The sequence below is a fragment of the Dunckerocampus dactyliophorus genome, chromosome 1 (genome assembly GCF_027744805.1).
Source record: "Dunckerocampus dactyliophorus isolate RoL2022-P2 chromosome 1, RoL_Ddac_1.1, whole genome shotgun sequence".
NCBI lineage: Eukaryota > Metazoa > Chordata > Actinopteri > Syngnathiformes > Syngnathidae > Dunckerocampus > Dunckerocampus dactyliophorus.
The window spans coordinates 30,102,904-30,127,407 of NC_072819.1; the positions used below are offsets into that span (position 1 = coordinate 30,102,904).

At 40.3% G+C, this 24,504-nt stretch overlaps 1 protein-coding gene and 1 long non-coding RNA gene across 2 annotated transcripts; one reads left to right on the plus strand and one right to left on the minus strand.

The window, feature by feature from the left end:
- Positions 1 to 6,295: 6,295 nt before the first annotated feature.
- On the minus strand, positions 6,296 to 18,091 carry LOC129193943 (uncharacterized). The gene is made up of 3 exons (XR_008573656.1): positions 17,908 to 18,091; positions 16,117 to 16,240; positions 6,296 to 6,579 (listed from the first exon to the last, which is right to left on the minus strand). It is a non-coding gene; the product is annotated as an uncharacterized LOC129193943 (long non-coding RNA).
- dclre1b (DNA cross-link repair 1B) lies at positions 17,559 to 23,623 on the plus strand. The gene is made up of 4 exons (XM_054798755.1): positions 17,559 to 18,118; positions 18,769 to 18,934; positions 19,110 to 19,292; positions 21,224 to 23,623. The coding sequence occupies exons 1-4, from the start codon at positions 17,924 to 17,926 to the stop codon at positions 22,483 to 22,485; spliced, it is 1,806 nt and encodes a 601-aa protein (XP_054654730.1). The 5' UTR covers positions 17,559 to 17,923; the 3' UTR covers positions 22,486 to 23,623.
- The last annotated feature ends 881 nt before the right edge of the window (positions 23,624 to 24,504 follow it).

Consider the following 24,504-nt stretch of genomic DNA (forward strand, 5'->3'; position numbering starts at 1 on the left):
CAGAGTCAGTCACTATTAAGTTGTGAGAAAAAAAAAAAATTGCAAGAATTTACATTTTGCACTGTTGGATCTTCAGGAGGTTATAAATAGAGCTTCAAAAGTGCAAAAAGAACATACGGGAGTGACACAAAAAAAATGTGAGTAAGTAATATTTTGCAAACAAGCATTAAAGGGAAATAGGCTGTTTATCAGCTGATCAAAAGTTTAAGACCACAGCACTTTAAAAGCCAAAAACTGTGTATTCAAATGTGTGTTGAATGTCATTTCCTGTCAGGTATTCACAACATCAGGATTTCTTGATAGCAAATGCAAAAAAAGCATTTTCTTTGAACGTGGTCAGATTGTTGAGCTGCATGGGCTCGTGCAGCGCACCATAGCTGCTAAGGTTGGATGCAGTAAGCCATGCAGGCAGTCATTTTAAAAGGAAAACTCCACTTTTTTTTGCCCATCATCCACAATCCTTATGTGAAACATGAGCACACATGTCTATCCCTTTTCTGTGCGTTCTAAAGAGAGAAAAACAGTTAGCATGAGGGAGATAACAATGCACATCATGGGACACACCTATACCGACTATAAAGCCCTCTAAAAAAACACCAGCGTTTTATCGTTTTACATAGAGTAGTGTGAAGAAGTGTTTTCGCCCTTCCTGATTTATTTTTTTTGCATCTTTGTCATACTTAAATGTTTCAGATCGTCAACCAAATTTAAATATGAATCAATGACAACACAGCTGATCACAAAAGTAGTTTTTAAATGAAACTTTTTATTATTAAGCAAGAAAAAAATGGGGATGGATGGCAAGTGACGTTTACAAAAATGGACATCAGTTCCAGGTACTGGGTGCCCTCCATGAAGCAATCTTCACCACCTGGAGCAACATTCTCACTAGCCTCCCGGAAATACTGGCATCAAGCATGTCCAAAACAATTTTTGAGTTGATTAGCAATAATGGCGCAACTACTCATTTCTGAGCCCTTTTTTGAACATTTTATTTCTGTTTTAGGGGGATTACAGTTTTTTTTTAACGTTTGGCCTTACACTCATCTGTGTGTGGTAATAACGTTTTAATAACGGCTTTTTAATAGGACAACGCTGCAGTTCACAATGCCCGCCTGACAAAGGACTTAGAGGAACAATGTCCAAACCACCCTGCGTGTTCCACTGATCGAAATTTAATTGAGAACATTTTGAGATGGATGGCAAGGTAAATTTACAAAAATGGACATCACTTCCAGATAGTAGATGCCCTCCGCGAAGACATCTTCACCACCTGGAGTAACATCCCCACTGGCCTCCTGGAAACATTGGCATCAAGCATGCCCAAACCTAGTTTTGAGGTGGTGACGCAGCTAGTCAATACCGAGTCCTTTTGATTTGACTTTTGATCTGCTGGTGAACAGCCTATTTCAGTTTAATAGTTGTTTGCTTACTCTTAAAATGTTTTGTCTCACTCCCATTTCTTTTTGCATTTTGAAGCTCTACTTATGGTAATGGTAATGGTTTAATTTTATTTGAACATGAATACAAGTTGCAATGGAATACATCACATAGTTCAATTTGCAGTTCCACATCTCCAAAAGGGTTAGGAAGAAGCAAAGCTTATTTAATCCGACCCCTCGTCCATTTTACATCAATTACAAAACATTCATTCACTTCCTGTATTCCGATATAGCCTTTACCAGTTGATACATGGAAAAATGATACAATGGAAAATAAGGTATTGCAGCAATGTAAAATTGTCAAGGTTTTTCTTCAATCATAATAAATAATAAATCACATAATTAGTATGATAGTAAATAAATAATCAGTTTAAATAGACATAACTGAACTTAGTTGTAATAATAGGCGAGTACTGACAATGAACTCACAACAATGAGTATTGTAGTGATTAGACATAGCATTTTGTACACAGTGGTTCAAAACTCTTATTCCTTGTATTTTGCAAACATCAACCCCTTTGTATTGTTTCTTGAAAAGGCTTGACTTGGTGCTTTGTTTAAGTTCCTTACTCAATCCGTTCCATAATTTGATTCCACATACTGAAATGCTGTGGGTGTTTAGCATTGTTCTCGCATATACTGTAAGTGTTTTAAATTTAGTTTTCCCCTGCGATCATATTTCTCCTCTCTTATTAAAAACTATTGTATGACATTTTTGGGTAGCAGGTTATTGTTTGCTTTATGCATCATTTTTGCTGTTTGAAACTTTACTAGATCAGCTCATTTTAATATTTGTGATTTTACAAACACAGGATTTGTATGTTCTCTATATGCGGTGTTATGGATTATCCTAACTGATCTTTTTTGCAGTACATTTAGCAAATTAAGAATACTTTTATAGTTATTACCCCATATCTCCACACAATAAGTTAAATATGGTAATACCAGAGAACAGTAAAAAGTATGGATTGGTTTTTGATCAAGGACAAATTTTGTTTTGTTCAATACTGAGGTATTTCTCACCACCTTATATTGTATATACAGTATTTAATATGAGATTTTGAGGCTTAGAACCTCCTTAAGATCCAACAGTGCATAATGTAAATTCTTGCAAAGGAAATGTAATTGCTATCATTTATACAGCACCCGTACAAAACAAAAGTGTAGGCACTTTTCATATGGATGTGGCTAAGAACACACTCCTGACGCATTAAAGTGAGCCAACAGAACCCCCCACTTTAGTGACAATGGGGTGCTTTGAACAAAATAAAACTACAGATACGCTAAAAATATTATGCAAATATGTGTTATGTTAATGCATATTCGAAACACACAAGGCAATAATCGTCTAAACTTCACACAATAATATACGTAATAACTTCCTTTCTTTTTCATCTAACGAAACCTTGCTAACTTCAGTACATCCTGGTTTTTACATGCAAAAAACCCTCACAAAGAAGGTTTGAAATGACAGCAGAAGGAAGTCTGGGTAAAAAAAAAAAAAAAGCATCCGCCTTGATTAAAAAAAAAAAAAAAACAGAAGTGTCTTTTATGTCAGCCCAATTGGAGTTGCTTGAAAACTACTTTGAGTATTGTTGCTTTCAGTTGCAAGGTGGCAATCCACATTTGTGTTAGTGACATACAAGCAAAAATGTCAGTTAGTGGAAAAGCCCAATAGGAGAGGATTTTGCTTGTTTTATTTGGGCCATTTAAAACTGCTAATAGCTATCCCAAACCAAACAGCCAACACGTGAGCTAAGAGCTGACAGAACTGTAGCAACAGTCAACACTCAATTTATTATCCAGTAAATAACACTCAACCCCGCCGCCTCCTCTTATCCCTTTATTTTCAAATATACTGTATAGGCTGCCCAGGGGCATCATGTGGAGGGCCCCAATGACTATGTTTGCCTTGGGACCCTCCACATTCTTTTTTTTAATTTAAATTTTACTAAATGTGAGTATGTATTTAGTCTACTATTGAAATCTGTTCCAGGTATCTGTTAGCTTATGTTGATAGTAGTATAGCCATGTTTATATACTTCCCCCAAAGCGAGATAAAGTCTCAACATGCTCACATCTTTGTGATGAAATGCGTCAATCTCAGCTTCATTTCTAAAATTGCTGCATCGTCGGCTGACATATACTTCTGTGGAAACAACGGGAAAATAAGGGTAGGGTTGGGCATCGAGCATCAATGGGAACCGGGACTAACATTCCGATTCTCCCGGAACGTTCATTTTGTAAAATTTAGATTCCTACGTTCGATGATCGACCAGCCCGCCAACCTGAAAAAATGGCCGCATAACACCAACGAAAAAGAAGTCAGCGAACACCAAAGAAAAAGAAGAGGCAGGAAGCGTTTGTGTTCATCTATTTCAACCATGGACGGAGTGCGACGGCACTCGAACTTTGGCTGAAATTCTGTTGGTCTGCGCAGTGCAACATTTACAAAGCCATCATATCATGCAAAGGCGAGTGCACTAACATGATTAAACACCTCCGCATTCACGGTGTACAGAGTGCCTTGTTCTTGACGTGCTATGCCGGACTGAAAATAAATTACGTCGATCTTATGCCAACATTGAATCAGCAAATAAACAATAATTTATACTGTGAATATCGTGGCCAACTCAAACATCCAGCTAACGTAAGGCTGTGTATTTTTTCATAATCAAATGACCTGACATCTAACACTAGCTTCAGCAAGGAAATTGACCAGACCCCATGTTAAGTGTTACTCCATTCACCGTACTTGTTTGATATTCTGCACGCAGGTTAGTAGGAACTCAGTAACATGGTTAAGTTACACTTTGTCTATTCTGGATCATAAGACACTCTCCAACACATAAACAGGATATGTTTAATTGTTTTTTCATGAGATTTTCAAAAATAAAAATCATTTGTGAACATGTACTCCTATGTAAAGAGACGTCAAAACATTTATGTTCAAGTTGATTGGTTTGAGATTTATACAGTATACTGGTTGAAAATAGCCCTGTGAGAAATTCATAGTAAAGTAATTCATAAACAGTTCATATAATTTTTAAAAGTTAGACATTCAGACATTTCATCCAAGGACTTTGGTTGGCACCCTCATTTAAACCATGCAAACTTCAAACCTTTATGACCCTACCTCTGAAAAGAATCGGAATTGAGAATCGTTAGGAACCGGAATCGAAATGAGGAATCGGAACTGAAATCGCTCAAATTCAAACGATGCCCAACCGTAAGTAAGGGTGTTGCTTTGCTGGAAATTGCGGGGCCCTAGGCAATTGCCTGTGTTTGCTTAATGGTAAGTCCGCCTCTGAGGTTGCCTCAGATGAGCACTACCTCATTTCATCTGCTATCTGATTAAGTGGCACACCCCTCACACTCCATATTTTCTGTTCTTAGTTTGCTTTTAAAGGTGTAAACGCTTGCAAGTCAAAAGGTCAAACTAAATCAGAGATGGGGAATAAAATCTCACAGCCTAAAAGGGATGTTAACTACTGCACTATCAAAGCTGTCCGTGGCAGTGATATGCCCTGATGATACAATGAGATAAAGTAGTCTTGTTTTAGTGCAACATTCATGTAGTATATATTAATACCACAGAGAGCGTATTGATTGTCTTGTAGGGCAGCATTAGGGATGCACCCATTATTACATATATGCCAAATCGATGGTTAGATACACTTGTGTGGAATAAAATGAGTGCATTACCACATACATTGGTTTTAATGAGTCATCTAATGAGACTTGTTACCAGAATACTTGTACATGCTGACGACTATTAGATGAATTTGACATACTTTGTTGTTAAACTGCGTACTGAGCTCAGGGGATGCCTCCATTAAATTAATTGACCATTGAGTGGGCTGCAGAGTGTGAGTACATGTGTGTCCGGGTGCCTCATTAGCAGCCGTAAACTGGGATCGTCAATTTTTTTCTACAACTGGAGTTTACTTACAGCAAATGAATCCACCTACCCGCACGGCATAACATGAACCCAGAACGATCCCAACTGCCAATATCTCAGGAAATGTGTGAAACAAAAGGGTGGCCAGTGTTGCTTTGAGCAGCCTCAAGGGTGCATCATGGGGACCTTTGCAGCTCCTCTGCACTAAATGCATCTTTTTTCTCTCCTGCTCCATGCATGCATAATGCACATAATTTTGTCATGCACATGGAAACACTGAAATATATTATGGCCCTGTGGAGCATGTTCTTTTGGTCCTTTATGATCAATTATGCATAATGTGTTTTATCACAGTTAAGTGTATGGTGCACCACTGACACGAACACACACTTCTATCTGTGGCACGAGTAAAATATAAATGCAGCTTTATAGTGAATGCTCAAGATAAACCAAAATCATATAACATATTATATATTACATATATAACATATTAACAAAATATTTCTGGCCGATTTCAGGTCCTCTCTTATTTGGTTTAAAGTGATGCTTCTGCATGCAATTGTTTCTTTATACAAAACTTAAAATTGCTGGTTATATCCAAACATGTTCTGATCTAAATGAGAATAGTAGTAATAGCGATAATAGTAAATTGCAAATCAGCCACAGCAGCAAATCGGTAATGTGAACAAGTTACATACACAGAGGCAGAGTATGCAAATTTGATCAAAGTCGTCCTCATTAGTAATGAGAGCGCGAGGACAGGGAGAGCTGTGTGTAGGCGATGACACAAACAAGTCTATTTCAGCAAAGCAATGATGTAGCTAATGTTAGAATGTTGTCAGGGCATTAATATGAGCTGTGCCTGAAAGAAACTATTTCACGCAAAACTGCACAAAGTCGATATTACACAACAGATAAACATGCAGTGGCATCCATTTGTCAAAAACACAGGAGTAAAAAAGTAAAATTTGTGCACCTGATGGCTTTGACTTTCTCTTTTCCATGTTTTGTTGACAAAAATTAACACTTAATCATCATATCCCACCATCACTCAACTAGCAGTCAAGGCTAAACCGACTCATGACTCACAATTCCCTCCTTTTTATTTCACATTTTTGTAGTTTGAGACTCTTGATTTGCAATATAATAAGAATGAAATGTTTTATTTTTGTAATTTACTTTTTACCTTGTAATTACCTTGACGGCTGAGGCCCAGCAGTGAACCCTCCCTCCACCCTGTAAAGAGAAACATAGGTCAGGATGGGATCTAGGCAAGGCAAGTTTATTTATTAAGCACAATTCACACACACGTTAATTCAAACTACATTCAACAAAAATATAAACGCAACACTTTTGTTTTTGCTCCCATTTTTTATGAGATTAACTCAAAGATCTAAAACTTTTTCCACGTAAACAATATCACCATTTCTCTCAAATATTGTTCACAAGTCTGTCTAAATCTGTGATAGTGAGCAGTTCTCCTTTGCTGAGATAATCCATCCCACCTCACAGGTGTGTCATATCAAGATGCTGATTAGTCACCATGATTAGTGCACAGGTGTGCCTTAGACTGCCCACAATAAAAGGCCACTTAGAAATGTGCAGTTTTGTTTTATGGGGGGGTGGGACTCAAAACCAGTCAGTATCTGGTGTGACCACCATTTGCCTCATGCAGTGCAACACATCTCCTTTGCATAGAGTTGATCAGGTTGTCAATTGTGGCCTGTGGAATGTTGGTCCACTCCTCTTCTTGGCTCTGCGAAGTTGCTGGATATTGGCGGAAATTGGTACATGCTGTCGTATACGCCGATCCAGAGCATTCCAAACATGCTCAATGGGTGACATGTCCGGTGAGTATGCTGGCAATGCAAAAACTGGGACATTTTCAGCTTCCAAGAATTGTGTACAGATCTTGCAACATGAGGCCGTGCATTATCCTGCTGCAACATGAGGTAATATTCTTGGATGTATGGCACAACAATGGGCCTCAGGTCCCGTCACGGTATCTCTGTGCATTCAAAATGCCATCAATAAAATGCACCTGTGTTTTTCGTCCATAACAGATGCCTGCCATACCATAACCCCACCGCCACCATGGGCCACTCGATCCACAACATTGACATCAGAAAACTGCTCACCCACACGACACCACACGCTGTCTGCTATCTGCTCTGAACAGTGTAAAACAGGATTCATCCGTGGAGAGAACACCTCTCCAACGTGCAGGACGCCTTCGAATGTGAGCATTTGCCCACTCAAGTTGGTTAAGAGGACGAACTGGAGTCAGGTCGAGACCCCAATGAGGACGACAAGCATGCAGATGAGCTTCCCTGAGACGGTTTCTGACAGATTGTGTAGAAATTCTTTGGTTATGCAAACCGATTGTTTCAGCAGCTGTCTGAGTGGCTGGTCTCAGACGATCTTGGAGGTGAATATGCTGGATGTGGAGGTTCTGGGCTGATGTGGTTACACGTGGTCTGCGGTTGTGAGGCTGGTTAGATGTAATTTGGAGACGGCTTATGGTAGAGAAATGAACATTCAATACACGAGCAACAGCTCTGGTTGACATTCCTGTTGTCAGCATGCCAATTGCACGCTCCCTCAAATCTTGCGACATCTGTAGCATTGTGCTGTGTGATAAAACAGCACATTTCAGAGTGGCCTTTTATTGTGGGCAGTCTAAGGCACACCTGTGCACAAATCATGGTGTCTAATCAGCATCTTATTTGAGAGAAATGGTGATATGGTGTATGTGGAAAAAGTTTTAGAACTTTGAGTTCATCTCATAAAAAATGGGAGCAAAAAGTGTTGCGTTTATATTTTTGTTGAGTGTAATTTACAGAAAAGGCAAAGATCATTAAAATAATTCTAAAAACTTTGCATAAGATCATTCCATAAAAGATACAAGTAATAATGAATTAAAAGCAAAGAGTGCATATAAAATATTCAGTTGTCAATTTTCAGCTACTGTAAATAGAACTGTTTTCAGCCTGGATTTGACATTGATAAAAGTTGAGGCCTGTCTCACATCTTCTGGAAGACTGCTCCAGATTTTAACAACACAAAACTGGAATGCACCCTCACCATATTTGATCGTGAATCTGGGCACCCACAAGAGGTTCCCAAAGCCCGAGATGGTTCATATGTCTATAACATGCCAGAAATGTACTTTGGCGCATGACCATGAAAAGACTTGAACACAAGCAGAGCTGTTTTAAAGTCTATTCTCTTAGCGACAGGAAGCCAGTGCAGAGATCTGGCTACTGGACTAATATGGTCATATTTTCTAGATCTAGTCAGGACTCGAGCAGCAGCATTCTGGATGTACTGCAGCTGTTTTACAGCTTGTTTAGACAGCCCGGTGAGAAGAATGTTACAGTAGTCTCGCCTGTTGGAGACAAAGACATGGATTAGTCTCTCTAAATCTGGTTTAGACACTATTCCCTTGATTTTGGCAACATTTTTCAGGTGGTAAAAAGTTGCTGATGGTATTGATTTAATATGGCTGTTCAAGTCAGAGTCATTTATTACCCCTAGATTTCTAACCTGATAATTAGGTTTTAGAGAGAGTTTCTAGGTGACTAATAACACTTTGTTTCTGTGGGCCACAGACAATGATTTTAGTTTTGTTTGAGTTGGAGTTTAGTTGGAGAAAATTGTTTTGCATCCACACATTGATCTGTTTGATGCAGTGACAAAGTAAATCTACAGGCAATTACAGTATGTAATTATGTTAATGTAAATGTCTGTACAACGGTAAGTAGGTTTGGCTACTGAGGGCAGGGCCAGTAAATAATGACAAAACAAAAAATTAAGTTTGTGTGCGAATTATATTGAAAATAAAGTGCACAAAACAAATATTTACAATGCTGCAGTTTTTTTTTCAAAGTACTGGTACCACATTTTTTTTTTTTTACTACTGTGCACAGTTCAACGTCAATATTAAAAAATTCAATCCCTCAATTTCCAGCAAACTGCCACAAAAAAACAGAACAAAAACATTCCAGTTCTCCATCTCCCGATGGATAATCTGACCGAGTGAATTAGTCACACAGTTGTGTGAGAGTTATTGTGTTGGGAGGCAGTGTCCAAAATAGAATGATGAATGAAATTGTCACACGATTTGAGAGGATGGGAGGGAAGGACATGTTGCAGAGCCTCCTACCACACCATGGGCAAAGAACGTTGACTGAAACGGGATGTCCAGGCTCCTAGCCTTGCTTCTTAGCTCACCATCAAAGGCAGGGCACCTGGCTTGCATTGACTAAATAATTCACTTCATATCAAAAATAAAGTTTATAAGGCTAACGCTAAGCTAGCATTAGCAAAGCAACTTGAATGTGTTTCAAATACATTGAAAACCATTAAAAACATGCGTTAGCAATAGCATGGTAGCATGCCAGCATAACTAAACAGCATTAGAATTCAATTCAGTACAATGCTATCAGCATTGTCACAATTCCATTAAACTCACAAGTTCAGTAGGTCCAAAAGTACACAAGATAAACAGGTCCCCAGAAAAAAAGGTCTGGTAACAAGAAAACATAAAATGTCACCAAAGAAAAACCATAAATGTTTGAAAGCGCAAATGTTTGGCGATACTTACCTGTAGCTGCGGTTCCTTTGCAGCTCTCCCACCCAGAATTAAGTCAGGGCAGCTTATATAGTGCCTTGGGACTTGTGATTGGCTAATTGAAATCAGGTGCGCATGTCATGAGACATGGTGCATTCAAGGGCCAAGGAAAGTGAGGGACAAAACGCTACAAAGCTAAGCTTGGGGATTTTAACCCTAGTTACACATAGATCTGAGTGTCACGTGCATAGTTTTGTTCGGACACATTGCAGCTGGTCTACAGTAATGGAAGCATGCACAGATTGAACAATAGGGGGTCCCAGGATTGACCCCTGGGGAACCCCACAGGTCATAACCATTTGGTCTGAGACACAGTTTACAATTCCAACAATGTACTTCCTGTCCTCGAGATAGGACTTGAGTCCGGATAGAGGAGTACCAGAGATTCCCACTCAGCTTTCTAACCTCTGTAATAAGATCACATGGTCAACTGTATCAAAAGCAGAGCTCAGGTTCAGCAGATCTAAAACTGAGACTTTGCCAGCATTTGTGTTCAGACAGATTTCATTTGTCACCTTGACCAGAGCTGTCTCACTGCTGTGGGGAAGGGGGGGGGGCTCCTAAAGCCTGATTGGAAAGTATGAAATGCATTGTTAGACAGGAGAAATCAGTAAGCTGTTGGTATACAAATCTACACAACTAAAGCTCAGCTTCTCTGATGAATTAATGGTTGTTAACAAAACTTCATTGGTCTTTTATGATGCTTGTTAGCTGGGTGCAGATTTTTAGATCTGTCATCCTTCTTCCATTATTTTCCACAAGACTGTTCTTCCCACGGTGAATCTAAAATGGCTTGGTACTCTCCAAGAAGTCAATTAGAGCCATCCTTCTCTCTGTATTTAGTGCTGGCGTGACAGCATGCAAAGAGAGCACTGTTATGCATAATGTAGCCACCTAAAAGAGTACCTATCGCTGGTACATGCGTGGGGACCTTCTGGCAGGCTGCCTGCGTGCCACACCACTAAGCTCACTCCTCAGTTCTAATGAACTGAGCTAATTGAATCCAAGCAATACAGTCAAATGACACACTGTATTTTGTGGCGTGTTTGAGTTTGGTCAGCAAAATGCTGCTGTACTGTCAAAATGATAAACTACAAAGAGGACTCGTCACTATATTACTGGAAATGAGTCATAGAGCAAGACGTAGAGAATGAATGACAGCAAGGAGTGACCAAAAATGAAATATATGTGTTCTCACCTACTTATTTTATCTGCCAACTCGCTCTGAACCCACGAGGGACATCTTTGGCTTCTCACACATATCCATAAATACCTTTGTAGGACTTTGTGTACAACGCCACTGGATTATCCCTGAGGGGCAGGGCAAAAGAAATAAAACAGCCACATCCTCAAAGTGTAAAAAATTGTTGGTTCTGATGAATGTAGGTTATAGACGCTGTTCATCATTCATCTGAGATCTACAGTGGTGTGAAAAAGTGTTTGCCCCCTTCCTGTTTTTTTTTTTTGTGCATGTTTCATATCATCAAATAAATGTAAATATTAGTCAGTGACAACACAACTGAACACAAAATGCAGTTTTTAAATGAAACTTTTTATTATTAAGGTAAAAAAAAATCCAATATGGAACAGTGGTGAACCTTCCCAGAAGTGGCCGGCCAACCAAAAATACCCCAAGAGCGCAGCAATGACTCATCCAAGAGGTCACAAAAGACCCTACAACAACAACCAAAGAACTGCAGGCCTCATTTGTTTCAGTTAAGGTCAGTGTTCATGACTCCACCATAAGAAAGACACTGGGCAAAAACAACCTGCAGGGCAGAGTTCCAAGACGAAAACCACTACTGAAGAAAAATAACATTAAGGCTCGTCTCAATTTTGCCAGGAAACACCTTGATGATCCCCAAGACCTTTGGGAAAATACAGCGTGGTCTGACAATACAAAAGTTGAACTTTTTGGAAGGTTTGTGTCCTATTACACCCGGACTGAAAGTAACGCCACATTTCAGAAAAAGAACATCATGCTAACAGTAAAATATGGTGGTGGTAGTGTGATGGTCTGAGGCTGTTTTGCTGCCACTTTTGAGGTCTTACGTATATGCTTGTTTGGTTTAAAGATCTCGTCGACAGCAATGAAGAATGTTGACAAAGGTCAAACTGTCAAACTCAAAAGTTAAGGATAGCTGGATATAACGATGTACACCAGTGAAAGCAGCCATCTGCTTTGGTGGCTTCACTGCTGTTGTCTGACAGCAGGTTTGTTGTGCTCTGCATACAAATACCACCAAGGAGACAAGGCTGACCCCAACACCAATGCTGTTTTCTTACATACTGTAGTTACCACTATACATTAATTGTCACTACAGATTAATTCAATAATGAGTAAATTATTTGGATGATTATATGAAAAATGAGTGTGAATGGTTGTTTGTCTATATGTGCCCTGCGACTGGCTGGCGACCAGTCCAGGGTGTACCCCGCCTGTCGCCAAAAGTCAGCTGGGATAGGCTCCAGCATGCCCCCGCGACCCTAAAGAGTAGAAGCGGTATAGAAAATGGATGGATTCTAAATTATTATACAAACAATGTTGAGTACTCACTGATGGTCTAATGGAGTGGCTCTCAAAATGTTCAACTCAAATACAATACTCAAAGACAACTAACCTTGCTTTCCCCTATCTCTAAAATACTTTTAGAAATTTATATAAATGCAATCACTAAGTGGCTCACAATGTAAATAACTCAAAAAAATACTTGTAATGTTACATTATTATTTTATAGCATGCTTTTATAGAGTGCTTTGGAGTTGTTGTATTGGGTATTTGATGAATTTGATTAAATTAATTTGCTGCCTTAATTTAAACTGCAATTGTAAAGTTAATGTAAAACATAAGATTACACCTGTGCTTCTCTTCTTTGTGTCATGTTAGCTAGCTGGTATTAGCCATCTTAGCATGCCATAGCTTCCTCAGTAACAAGTGTAAGCTATTTTCTATGATATCCTTATTGTGTTACCACAAGTGAACAGGATGTGGTGCGCAGTGCTCTTATTTTAAAGGCCAGAAGTGTATTGTGTAGTTGTCAAGGCAGCATTAAGTTTACCATGAAATCAGCATCCAGCTATGGGCGGTACTACTGTAGATGTGCTATTATGTTCGATGTGTTGCCTTCTCGTGCTACCAGTGTCTGCAAGCATGTTTCGCACTTTCAACGACCTTCTTTGTGGCCATCTATATTTTTACGTTAGCCAAAGTATGCAGCAGAGCGGCACACAGAACATGACAGTATCCCCCCTCTTATAAGGCGCCCCTTGGCGGCATACCTGGCTTATTGGGGTGAAGCGAATGGATCAAGGATACAGGAGCGAGAGACCCTGGATCGTTCCTCCGGTCCATATCCCTCCCAGTCGACCAGATACTGCACCCCCCTACCCCTTCTTCTTGAGTCTAAAATAGCTCTCATCGTGTAGGCTGGCTGACCATCAATGACACGCGGCAGAGGCACAGTGGACTGGTGGCCACAGGTTTCAAGCAGGAGACGTGGAAGACCAGATGCACCTTCAGTGATGGAGGTAGCTTGAGCTTGACCGAGGTGTTGCTGATGATAGACTCGACGACGTATGGACCCATGAAACGAGGAGCTAGTTTCCTGCTTGTTCCTGCTAGTGGCAAATCCCGGGCAGAACGCCACACCTCTTGACCAGGTTGGTATGCAGGAGCCGGGATCTGGTGTTGATCGGCTAGCTGCCGGTTGCGGTCGGCGGGTCCGGGCCAAAGCAGCACGGGTATCTCTCCAAATGCGGTAGGCTCGACAAAGGTGAAGGTGCACTGCGGGTATTGCTAGTTCTGTCTCCTGGGAGAGAAAGAGTGGTGGTTGGTAACTGAACACAATTTTGAAGGGAGACACACCTGTAGCCGAGCTGGGAAGCGAGGAGGGGTGCCAATGACAGACGCACCATAGAGCTGCTTCTAAGTCCTGATTAGATCTCTGTCTGCCCGTTCGACTGCGCGTGGTATCCTGATGAGAGGCTGACTGGAGTTCCTAAGGCCTTGCTGAAGGTCTTCCACACCCGCGATATGAACTGGGGTCCTCTGTCGGACACTATGTCGGCCGGGACGCCATGAAAATGGAAAACATGTCCCACCAGTAAACGGGCAGTCTCTAGCGATGGGGGCAGTTTATTAAAGGCAACAAAGTGCGCCATCTTGGAGAACCTATCCACAATGTTCAAGATGACAGTGTTCCCATGAGAGGTCGGTAGTCCAGTGATAAAGTCCAGCACGATGTGATTCCACGGGCGGGACGGGATGGGCAACGGCTGTAGCAGCCTGGACGGTGGGCGGTGAGAGGGCTTGCTCCTGGCACAAACAGAACAGGCTGCAACGTATCTCTTGATGTCCGACGTCATGGCTGGCCACCAAAACCTCTGGGTTACCAAAAACTGTGTACGTCGCACGCCCAGATGACAGGCTACTCTGGAGGCGTGGCCCCATTGCAGTACCTCGGACCTCATTTCGGTGGGCACGAATAGGTAGCCCTCCGGGCACCCCTCCGGCGGCTCCGTGCCTGCTGCCTCGTCGGACACCTTCCTCTCCACCTCCTACTGGAGAGCGCTGCTCTAAGCTTGTCCTTCCCCAAATAAATCCCAAAAAGGAGACCGAGGAGGGATGAAATTCCCATTTTTACACCCATCGAACTATGTTATTGGTGTACTGACACCTTGCCGCACCACACCGGCTAGCTACTAGCTGGCTAGCGACTAGCTTCACCACACACTCGCCTGCGACAAAATAAGTATCAGTATTGTAAGTATTACATGTTATCATGGATCTACCTGTTACTACGTGGTCACAGCGTGTATATACTGTAAGACCATAAAGCCTTGTTGTGTTTTAATAACAGCCTTTGTAGGCGGCATAGATGTATCCCATTATGTGCAGTAATGAGCTGTCTCTTTTTATATGTTTTTATATCTTTAGAACGCACAGAAACGATAAAGACAAGTGTGTTCATGTCTCATAAAAGGATTGTAAACGGTGGGCAAAATTCCAAAAAAAAGTGCAGTTTTCCTTTAAGAGCACCCAGCTATATAACCTATCACTAAGTATATGATGTGAGTAGTAACAATTAAGTTTCACTGGTTCTACTTGTGTTTGCTGCTGTTCAGTTAATCACCAGTTCATCAATGCCATGTTTGTGTGCATGTGTGCGGATGGAAGTCAGATAATTAACTGTAAAGCAGACTATGATCTGTGTGCTTCAGGGGCTGAGCAGAGGACACATACTGTGAAAGGGGAGGCATTTGCAGGTATAATCCTGAAAAGTGAGTGGTGTGGAAATAACCCTTGGGGGAGGGGTCTACTGTACTGTAGGCTACTGTCGCCATAGTAACGCCCCCATTTAGTAGTAAACCCTCCCTCACCCAAGACTGAACATGATATCAACTAAAAAAGATATATACTTGGGTTTAATGGCTACAGAAAGGTGTTATTTGGGCTAGCATATAAATATATATTCATACATATTATACTATAATAATATATAATGTATTTAATATAAATTAACAAGAAAATATGCTTTATATTTTAGCTAATATAGGAATTCAAAGAGCCCTGCGATTGACTGGCGATCAGTCCAGGGTGTACCCCGCCTCTCGCCCGAAGTCAGCTGGGATAGGCTGCAGCATACCCTTGCGACCCAAATTAGGATAAGCGGCATAGAAAATAGATGTATGGATGGAAGAATTCATAGCATACACAATCAATGAAAACAACACACTCGCTACCATACTTTCGTTTATGTTTTCACTTAGAACAAAAGAACAAAAAAAAATATTTTACAAAGCCGGGCAAAGAGGAATATTTTAAAATATCTGATTTAGTGAGGCATGAGCATTTAAACTTCATTGTTGAGATTTTATGATGGAATTGCAAATTGGTGGGACAAATTCACCCCAGAATATATCAGGAAAATATCTAATGCTTCTCATGTTCTGTTAGACCCGGAAAAAAAAAAAAAATCAACTGGCCTACATATTTTTCCTTCTCTCTTACTGCCATCTTCTGGACAGCATGATGCAGTTTATATTGTTTTATAGGAAAATACCTGTTTTCTAAACATACCATTATCCGGTCATGAATTTACACATGTAGCAATTTGTATGTATATTATTAATTACCTTACCTTTCACCATACCCATCAGCAGCAGCAGGAGCAGCAGACACAACTGAGGATAATTGGGCCGGGTGGATGATTGCTGAAGGCATGATCTTTATGCCAAAATCTTATCCAGTACTTGCAATTAATTCTACAACATAACAATATAAAAGCAAGTAAGGTTACTCGTGTATTTCTCAGCTTGTGTGATAAAATGTTCCAGTAGCTGACCATAAGAGCACCTGTGCAGTTTTGCAAGGAGTACTCTGCAAATCACGCATCTTTATTAGGCACACATACTGTGTGTTGTCATTACGGTCATTAAATGACTGCTACTCAGGGGCCCGTTGCACAAAACTAGGATAAGGGATTAAGATGGGATATCTTGGTTATCCTGGCTTAATTTATCCATGTTGCGGTTGGAAACATGTGGGATTATGGAAAGTGGGATATGTTCTGACATAAGTTACCATGGATATTTATTCTGTAGAGTTAGCCTGCTCCACACCAGGCTAAGGTCCAGAATATATTTATTAAATCTCATCCCTTATCTCAATCAGCAGTCACCATAAATGGAAACCAAGAATTAATCCACTGCCCACTAAACATTGTTATCACATTCAACTACACCAACTGTCATTACTTAAACATTTGTCATCATTTCAATTGTTGTAGACAAATTACTTTAGATGACGTTGCAATCATCAGATCATTTATTAGATAATTTACACAGAATATAAATAAAATACACATCCCATATATACTTCTTTTTGGACATTCAAAATTGTGAATTGTGCGAAGTAATGTGCTCCAGTGTGACTTGTATGCATGCTCAGGATGAATTAAACCATTACCACTACCATATAAAATACTGTAGGTCTCTTTCCTCGCTGTGTTCTTGTTTCCTCGCTCATGGCTTGACTCATGGCCTAACTGACTGCTCTGGGGCTGACATCATAGCCAAGATGGCGGCGGTTCAGGAATTCGCTGGGGTGCGTATCCAAATCGTGTCCAAATAACCACTTAATTTCAGTCCTATTTCATCGTTGTTTATTTATCCATGGCAGCAGTATGACAAAAATGTTTTATTAAGTGAGTACTTTCATTTTGTTCTTGTTTTTTTGGTAGCTTTTTTTGGTATCATGAGCACTTTGAGGAAGCCACGTAAGCGCATTGATCCGGGATTGGTTATACCTGGCTTGATTAATCCGTGTCTAGTCATCTTGGCTTGTGCTTTGTGCAACCAATTAAGCCTAGACGCTCTTGTTTTAGGTTGGTTGAGCTCAGCTCAGTCATTTATCCTGGATGTCTGAATCCTACTTATGCGCAACGGGCCCCAGGTCTCACAATCACGTCAGGAAAAATAAGTGTGCAATTAGGGCTCCTAACGACAGGGGGCAGAGTTTCGCCGAGAGTATAGGACACCACAGAGTAACGGTTACGAGGAAGACTGATGTGTGTGGGAGGGGCGCGTGTGGGCGCAGTTGAAAACATAAATGGCGGGGGACGTGAGCAACCGTCAAAGATGCACTGCGATAAAGTAAAGGTGTTTGATCGATTAGCAGAACACTTTCGAAGGCGAAAAGATGGGGCCGTAAAATAATTACACGAATACCATAGCCAAGCAAGTGTAAACTCAAACGAGCAACGTTTTGTGTTCAACACGATTGTGGACTTCCTCTGTTTATTGCTATCCAACGCACCCACCGAGTGCCTTTTCTTTATTTCAATAATAATTTACCGTTATAAGATGCATAAGATAACAACACTCAATTAGTGTATTTATATATACTGTACGTTGCTGGCTGTGTAACTTACCGTGAAGGCTGATGCGATGTCTAATGGCAAAGTCATTCCAAACACTCCGCTGGCTGTTGACTTCTGGAAAGTTCGCAAGTGTCCAGAGACGCGACTCTTCTTCCTGTCTCATATGCACAGCGACCACACGGTAGGTCTCACGTCCACCTGGGCAGACCGACCCATCTACTGTTCACCTGTCACCGCCTCTCTGCTCAGAGTCAAACTGGGGGTGAGTGCGTCTTTATTTATAATGGAGTAACTGTTATATATATAATAATAATTATAATAGAGTCAAACACAGCATACATGATATGGTAGCGTTGAACAGCCGACGTCTTCAACTTAACAATGCATTTTTGTCCTTTGTAAGGGACAATCGTTTCACAGACAAATGCAACAATTGCAACTCTGCGATAATATACTGTATTCTGTTGTGCTGTGGCAAGGACAATCTGGGCTTTTCAGTGATATATGATGTGTTGGGATTTGTCCAATGAAACAGAATATCTCTTCCCAAAATAGCTACCACGTTTTATGGGCATGTTACATGTATGTTATTTTGTTTTAATAGGTAGAACTTGTTTTTAAATACATAAATGCATTCATAAATAATTGGGAAAGCCACACATCAATCTTCTGAAAGACTCTTCATTAAATGTTAAGTGCTAAGTCAGATGGACTAGCCTCCACCAGACTTTTCTAAACGGGTTCAATGTTAGAAAATTACTCAATGGCTGTTTTCTCTCTGTGGCAGAGATTGAGTTTTACTCTCATATCAAGAATATGGAATTTAAAGAAAATTCTCAATCATCATACTTTGACACTGCCAAACCTGTAATATTTAGTTTTTTTTCTAACTGTTTTCTTTTTTCTGTGCAGGTGAAAGAGCAGTGGATCCACCCATTGGAACTTGGTGACTCGTACCTTCTGCCTCTGGATGACATTGGCAAAGAAAACATGACAGTCACGTTGATCGATGCCAACCACTGTCCAGGGGCTGTCATGTTCCTTTTTGAGGGCTACTTTGGTTCCATACTGTACACTGGTTAGTACACACACACACACACACACACACACACACACACACACACACACACGCACAATGGTTATATTGCACTGCTTTTGCTTTTTAATTGCTGTCATATGAGTTTAAAAATATGTTGGTGCTCTACTGACTTGGTGTTTTAAAAAAAATAAAAGGCAATTGTGATTAATTCCAGGTGACTTCAGATATTCCCCGTCAATGCTGCGTGAGCTGTGCCTTGCTACAAGCGCCACAATCAATGTTCTGTACTTGGACAACACCAACTGTGACCCCAACCGCATCATCCCCACTAGAAAGCAAGCCACTCAGCAAATTAAGGAGATCATCCGCAGCCACCCCGACCATAATGTTGTCTTAGGTAACTTTTTTGCAAATTATTTTTGGTCTTTTTTTCTATTTCCAATGTATATAGCTCCTTCAATGTGGTCACTGTCTCCAATCCAAGGTTTTAGCAAAATTATTAGTGCACACAACTCTCAACAGGCATAACTAATGGCTCACACACAAATTGAGATGCAGTGATACATTAACAAGGCCCCATGAAATCTGTTGTATTTTTTTCCTAATTCCGTTTTATCATTTAATTTTTTTAGAGTTTAGTTTTATAACTTTTACACTTATTTTACCACCATAGGGTGTATGTTTTTTGTGTGAGTGGATAAAAACATAATTTAATAGTTTTGCCCAATATTTTACACATCACTACAAAATCCTCAACAAACCGTAATGCCTGAGCTTGTGGTTAAGGAAGACGTTGTTGCTGATGTAATTTGAATCGATTTATTAACAAGCAGTAAAACACAAAGTGTAAACAAAGTCATACAGCCTGAATTGCATACACACAGCCACGGTAGCTGTCACTCTGCCAAACTAAGCCAACCCAGCCAGCTTCCACTAACGCTCGGTGACAAATAAGAGATGAGTTTCAAAGTTTCAGGTGGCTGCTTTGACATGTTTAGTTCAGGAGGACGTAGGTTAGTGTTTGTGAGGAAATGCCGTCACTCATGGGTGGTCCGCTGGGGAAATATTTTCTCACACAAACTTTCTTTCTCCTCATGTTCACGGCATTTCATTCACATTATGTCAATTTTCAAGAGATTCCACATTTAACAGTACATTCTATTCTCAATTTTGTTAACATGGAAATTGCAAGGCCCTAATTAAATCCTACAGTAATATCACATTGTATTACAATTGTCCAAAATGTCTTGTTAAGATGAACAATTAAGATTTATGAGGAACTATGCGTATAGCCCAGTGGTCCAGCTCAGTTTGTTCAGTCAGTGTGACATGAAAAAGACGCCTTGACAGTGTGCTACCCCGCGGTAAGCTATCCATAACCATCAATACATCCCTAAAAAGAAAAATATCAGAGGGAAATAGAGAATTTAATTCTGAATGGACATATTCCTTTGTCTTCACTGCCAATGACGCTGGCTTACCCATCCGTGTGCTTGATATGTGGCGAAAAATTGCCAAACAACAGAAAATGTAACATTGATAGACATTTTCAAAACAAGCACTCAGCTGTTTCCGAAATGTACCCAACTGAAAATGGGCGTGAGGCAGTGATTTCCGAACTACTATGGAAGGTTGACCAAACTAAACATACGTTGAAGAAGTGGATGAAGGCTCCAAGCTCAACTACAGCTGTGCAGTATTGTGACCGCACTGGAGATCGTAATTCACAGATGGAGAATAAATGAAAGAATCGTTCCTAAAAATATTACAGCATCTATTCTCCAAGTAAAAAAATAAAATAAACAAGAACATGTATTATTAATTATTCAGAAAATGAAAGCAATGCTCCTCCCTGCAAAGACAGTCAAGAACAGGACCAATAGAATGAACAAACGTCACCACAACAAACGTCGGCAAATTGATGAGCATATTGAATTGCCTGCGGTGAGTCAAGTGATGTAAAGGATATTGAGCAGACACCCTGATGTACAGATATGTAAACTATGTTGGGCTTTTTTATTTTTTAAATTGTTTACTTTTTCATTTAATTTTACACACACACGGGAGCAACTCAAAAAAGCCTACATACTGTAGTTCAATGTTTAAATTATTTCAAAATAGTGCTGTACATGCACTCTACACTCCTGTTAGTTGAATTCTGTTAGTTGAATTCTGTTGTAACAATTACAGGTACAATTTGAAAATGATTAAAACTTTTAAAAATTCAGCTGCAGCTGTGTCATGTTTTGTGGCTCTTTGTTCTTTCTGTGCATTGACCTCAACTGTACTGTCAAATTAAAATAGTTTTATGATTTCTTCTGCCTGTAGGTCTCTATGCACTGGGCAAAGAGTCCCTCCTGGTGGATCTGGCCATGGAATTTCAGACTTGGATTGAGGTGAGCTACGACAGGATGGAGACCCTCAAAGTGCTTGAGCTGCCTGACGTTTTCAGCACCGACCCGGGTGCTGGACGTATCCGAGTTGTAGAGCAGAGAGAGATTTCCTTTTCTACCTTGTGCCAGTGGAACAATGAACACCCCACGCTAGCCATCTATCCCACCAGCAGGCCCCTGATCTCCTTTCACCCCAAAGTCCATGTGGTGCCCTACTCAGACCACTCCTCTCATCAAGAGCTGATGGACTTTGTGTCCGGACTCAAACCTTCATCTCTTGTGCCTATTATAGGAAACGGCATTCCGGGAAGCCTGTCGGCCTTACTCCCCAGCAAAAGGCATGATGAAATCTTGGTGCCTGAGTCAGTGCGACACTACATGAGGAGGCTGCCTGAAAACAATGTGAAATCATCAGCATCTTCCAATTTTCATCGCCAACATGTCAGACCACTTCGCCCTAAAGGAGTGGTGTTTGACTCTCCTGTAAGTTTAGCCAAGTTGGGCTGGGGGGTGGGGCGTCTGGATCAAGAGTCTTCCTCTGAAGACGAGGAGGAGATGGACATAGAGTGTGTTGAAAAACATTGTGATTCTATCCTTGGCGATTCCAGCAAGAAACTCACCCCTTATAAAAACAAACGTGAACCTGTCGTCCCGTGGAGCATCAATATTGTCCAGACCATCCCAGAGGAAATGTTGATGGCACAGTCCATGACGCTCAGTCAACTCAGTCAGAGCAACTTTGCACCTGTGAAGATCCTGAGGAACACGAATGCCTGCTTGAGGCCGCTTTGGAGTACAAAAGAGACCATCGATGATACGGCTTCAAATGGGAATCATACTCCGCCTTGCAGTTATCCACATGTTGTTGACAGCACACCATTGTCAGATGATGACAGCATAAGTGAGTCTGAAGGACAAGAACTTGATCACGACACGCAGCAAGACACTAATCACGGTGCAAAAGACAACAACAGTGAATCTTTGTTCCAATCAAGTCTTGATAACAATCCCTGCTCTTCGTCAAGCTTCTTGTTAGAAGAGACTTACACAGAACAGCTTGAAAACAAGATTTTGGATGATCTTGTCTTCACAGCAGAGGACTTGAAGGTCTGCTGCCTCCTGAAGAAAAGTGTTGTGCAGAGGTTTGTTATTTGTCCTGTACACAAGCAAAATGTGCCAACATCTCTGCCAAAATGACTGGATGTCCACATACAGTGGTACCTCGGTTTTTGTTATTAATCCGTTCCAAAGTGTCCGTGGAAAATGGAATTGTATGAAAAATGAATAAATTAAGAAATAATATAAATCCAGTCAACCCGTTCCAGACACACAAAACCCATTTTGTGAATAATCATAGTTTTACATACAGAAAACAATGTGAAATACATACAAACGGTCAATAAAATAGGATAAATGAACATTTATTGAACTCTTGTTGACAAAGACACCGATGAGCGGAGGAGGAGAAGAAGCGAGAGCCACACAGACAACACCTTTATGTTTTACTACGACTTCTTTCTTGTATTCTGCACTTGCATCTTTCTTTGGCTCTATGGTGGGCTGTTTTGATGAATGATTCAATGCAGGCCAAAATGGCAAGTTTGTCTAACATTCTCATTTGAGTTTGCCAAATGAATGATCCTTACAGGATACGGTATTATTGTGTAAGCTATTGATTTGGTGTTGGGTGTGTGATCAAAAGATGGCTGAATAAATAATGCTATTAACGTGCCAAAGGGTGTACTGTAATACAACAGGCTGTTATGCACAGTATTGTACGATAACCGGGACAGTGTACAAGAACAGAGGGAGCAAGGGAGACTTGAAAATAAAATAAAAAAGATATCACTTAAGTTTGTCTTTCATATGTGTTTTTATAATGTTCTCCAATGTATGAAAGTTTCTCATTGCCTTTCTGTTTTTAATTATCAACTTCAGAGGCTCATATATTTTAAGTTCAGAATAAAATCCATTTATATGACATCACTGGATTTATGAATATGGAATTTGTGGTGGTGTTGAAACATCATACAGAAGAGAGGTGGCGGACCTCATAGCTTGGTGTCGTGATAACAATCTCCTTCTCAATACAGATAAGACTAAAGAGATGATCATCGACCCAAGAACAAGGGAAAAGGAGCCGCATAGACCCCTGTTTATTGATGAGACTGAGGTGGAGAGGGTGAAAACCTTCAACTTCCTTGGCACACACATCAGCGAGGACCTCACCTGGTCTCACAACACCCAACAAATTATGAAGAAGTCCCAAAGGAGACTGTACTTCCTGAGAAGACTGAGGAAATTTGGCATGTCCACCACAATCCTGAGTTGCTTCTACAGATGCACTATCGAAAGTGTCCTTACCGCCTCCATCACTGTTTGGTACGGTAACTGTACAACACGTGATAGGAAGGCACTCCAGCGGGTGATCAAGACCTCACAGAACATTGTTGGGGCAGCCCTCCCCTCACTGCAAGACATTTATAAATTTACCTACGCAGAACACACAACCTCATCAAGGACAGCACACATCCACAACACTCATTCACACTCCTACCGTCAGGCAGACGCTACAGGAGTTTGAAGTCCAGGACCACAAGGCTGGCAAACAGCTTTTACCCACAGGCCATCAGGCTTCTCAACGAAGCACTCACACACGCCGCACGCAACACACGCACACACTCATAGCACTTTATTTTTTTTATTTATTTATTTATTTGTACTATTTATTTGTATTAATGTCTCTTCTGTTGTTGTTGCTTAATTTATTGGTATATATGTTTATCTTTCTTATGTTCTTTATTCTTTCTTGTGTTTTCTTTCTTTTCTTGGGAGAATGAACAGAATAAGATTTTCATTGCATAGTATAACTGTGTTTTACCATGCACATGACAATAAAACTCTCTTGAATCTTGAATCTTGAATTTGCCTAATAGACACGTTTCACAGCATTCTCCAAATCTTTATGGAAATTTTTTTTAAAGTTTTTTTTTCATAAAGAAAAAAATATTATAATATAATTTAAAAAAAAACAAGTCTTTTTTTCATAAAGATTTACGAAATCTTCTAGAGAAAAACATGAATATTGTACACGAGTCAAAATCCGATTGAAACACACATGTAAAAACTGTTATTTGCTATCAAAGTACTGTAGTGTTGTTACTTTAGAAAGGGAAAACCACGTGTAACATATATTCTACTAATATATTGAAATAT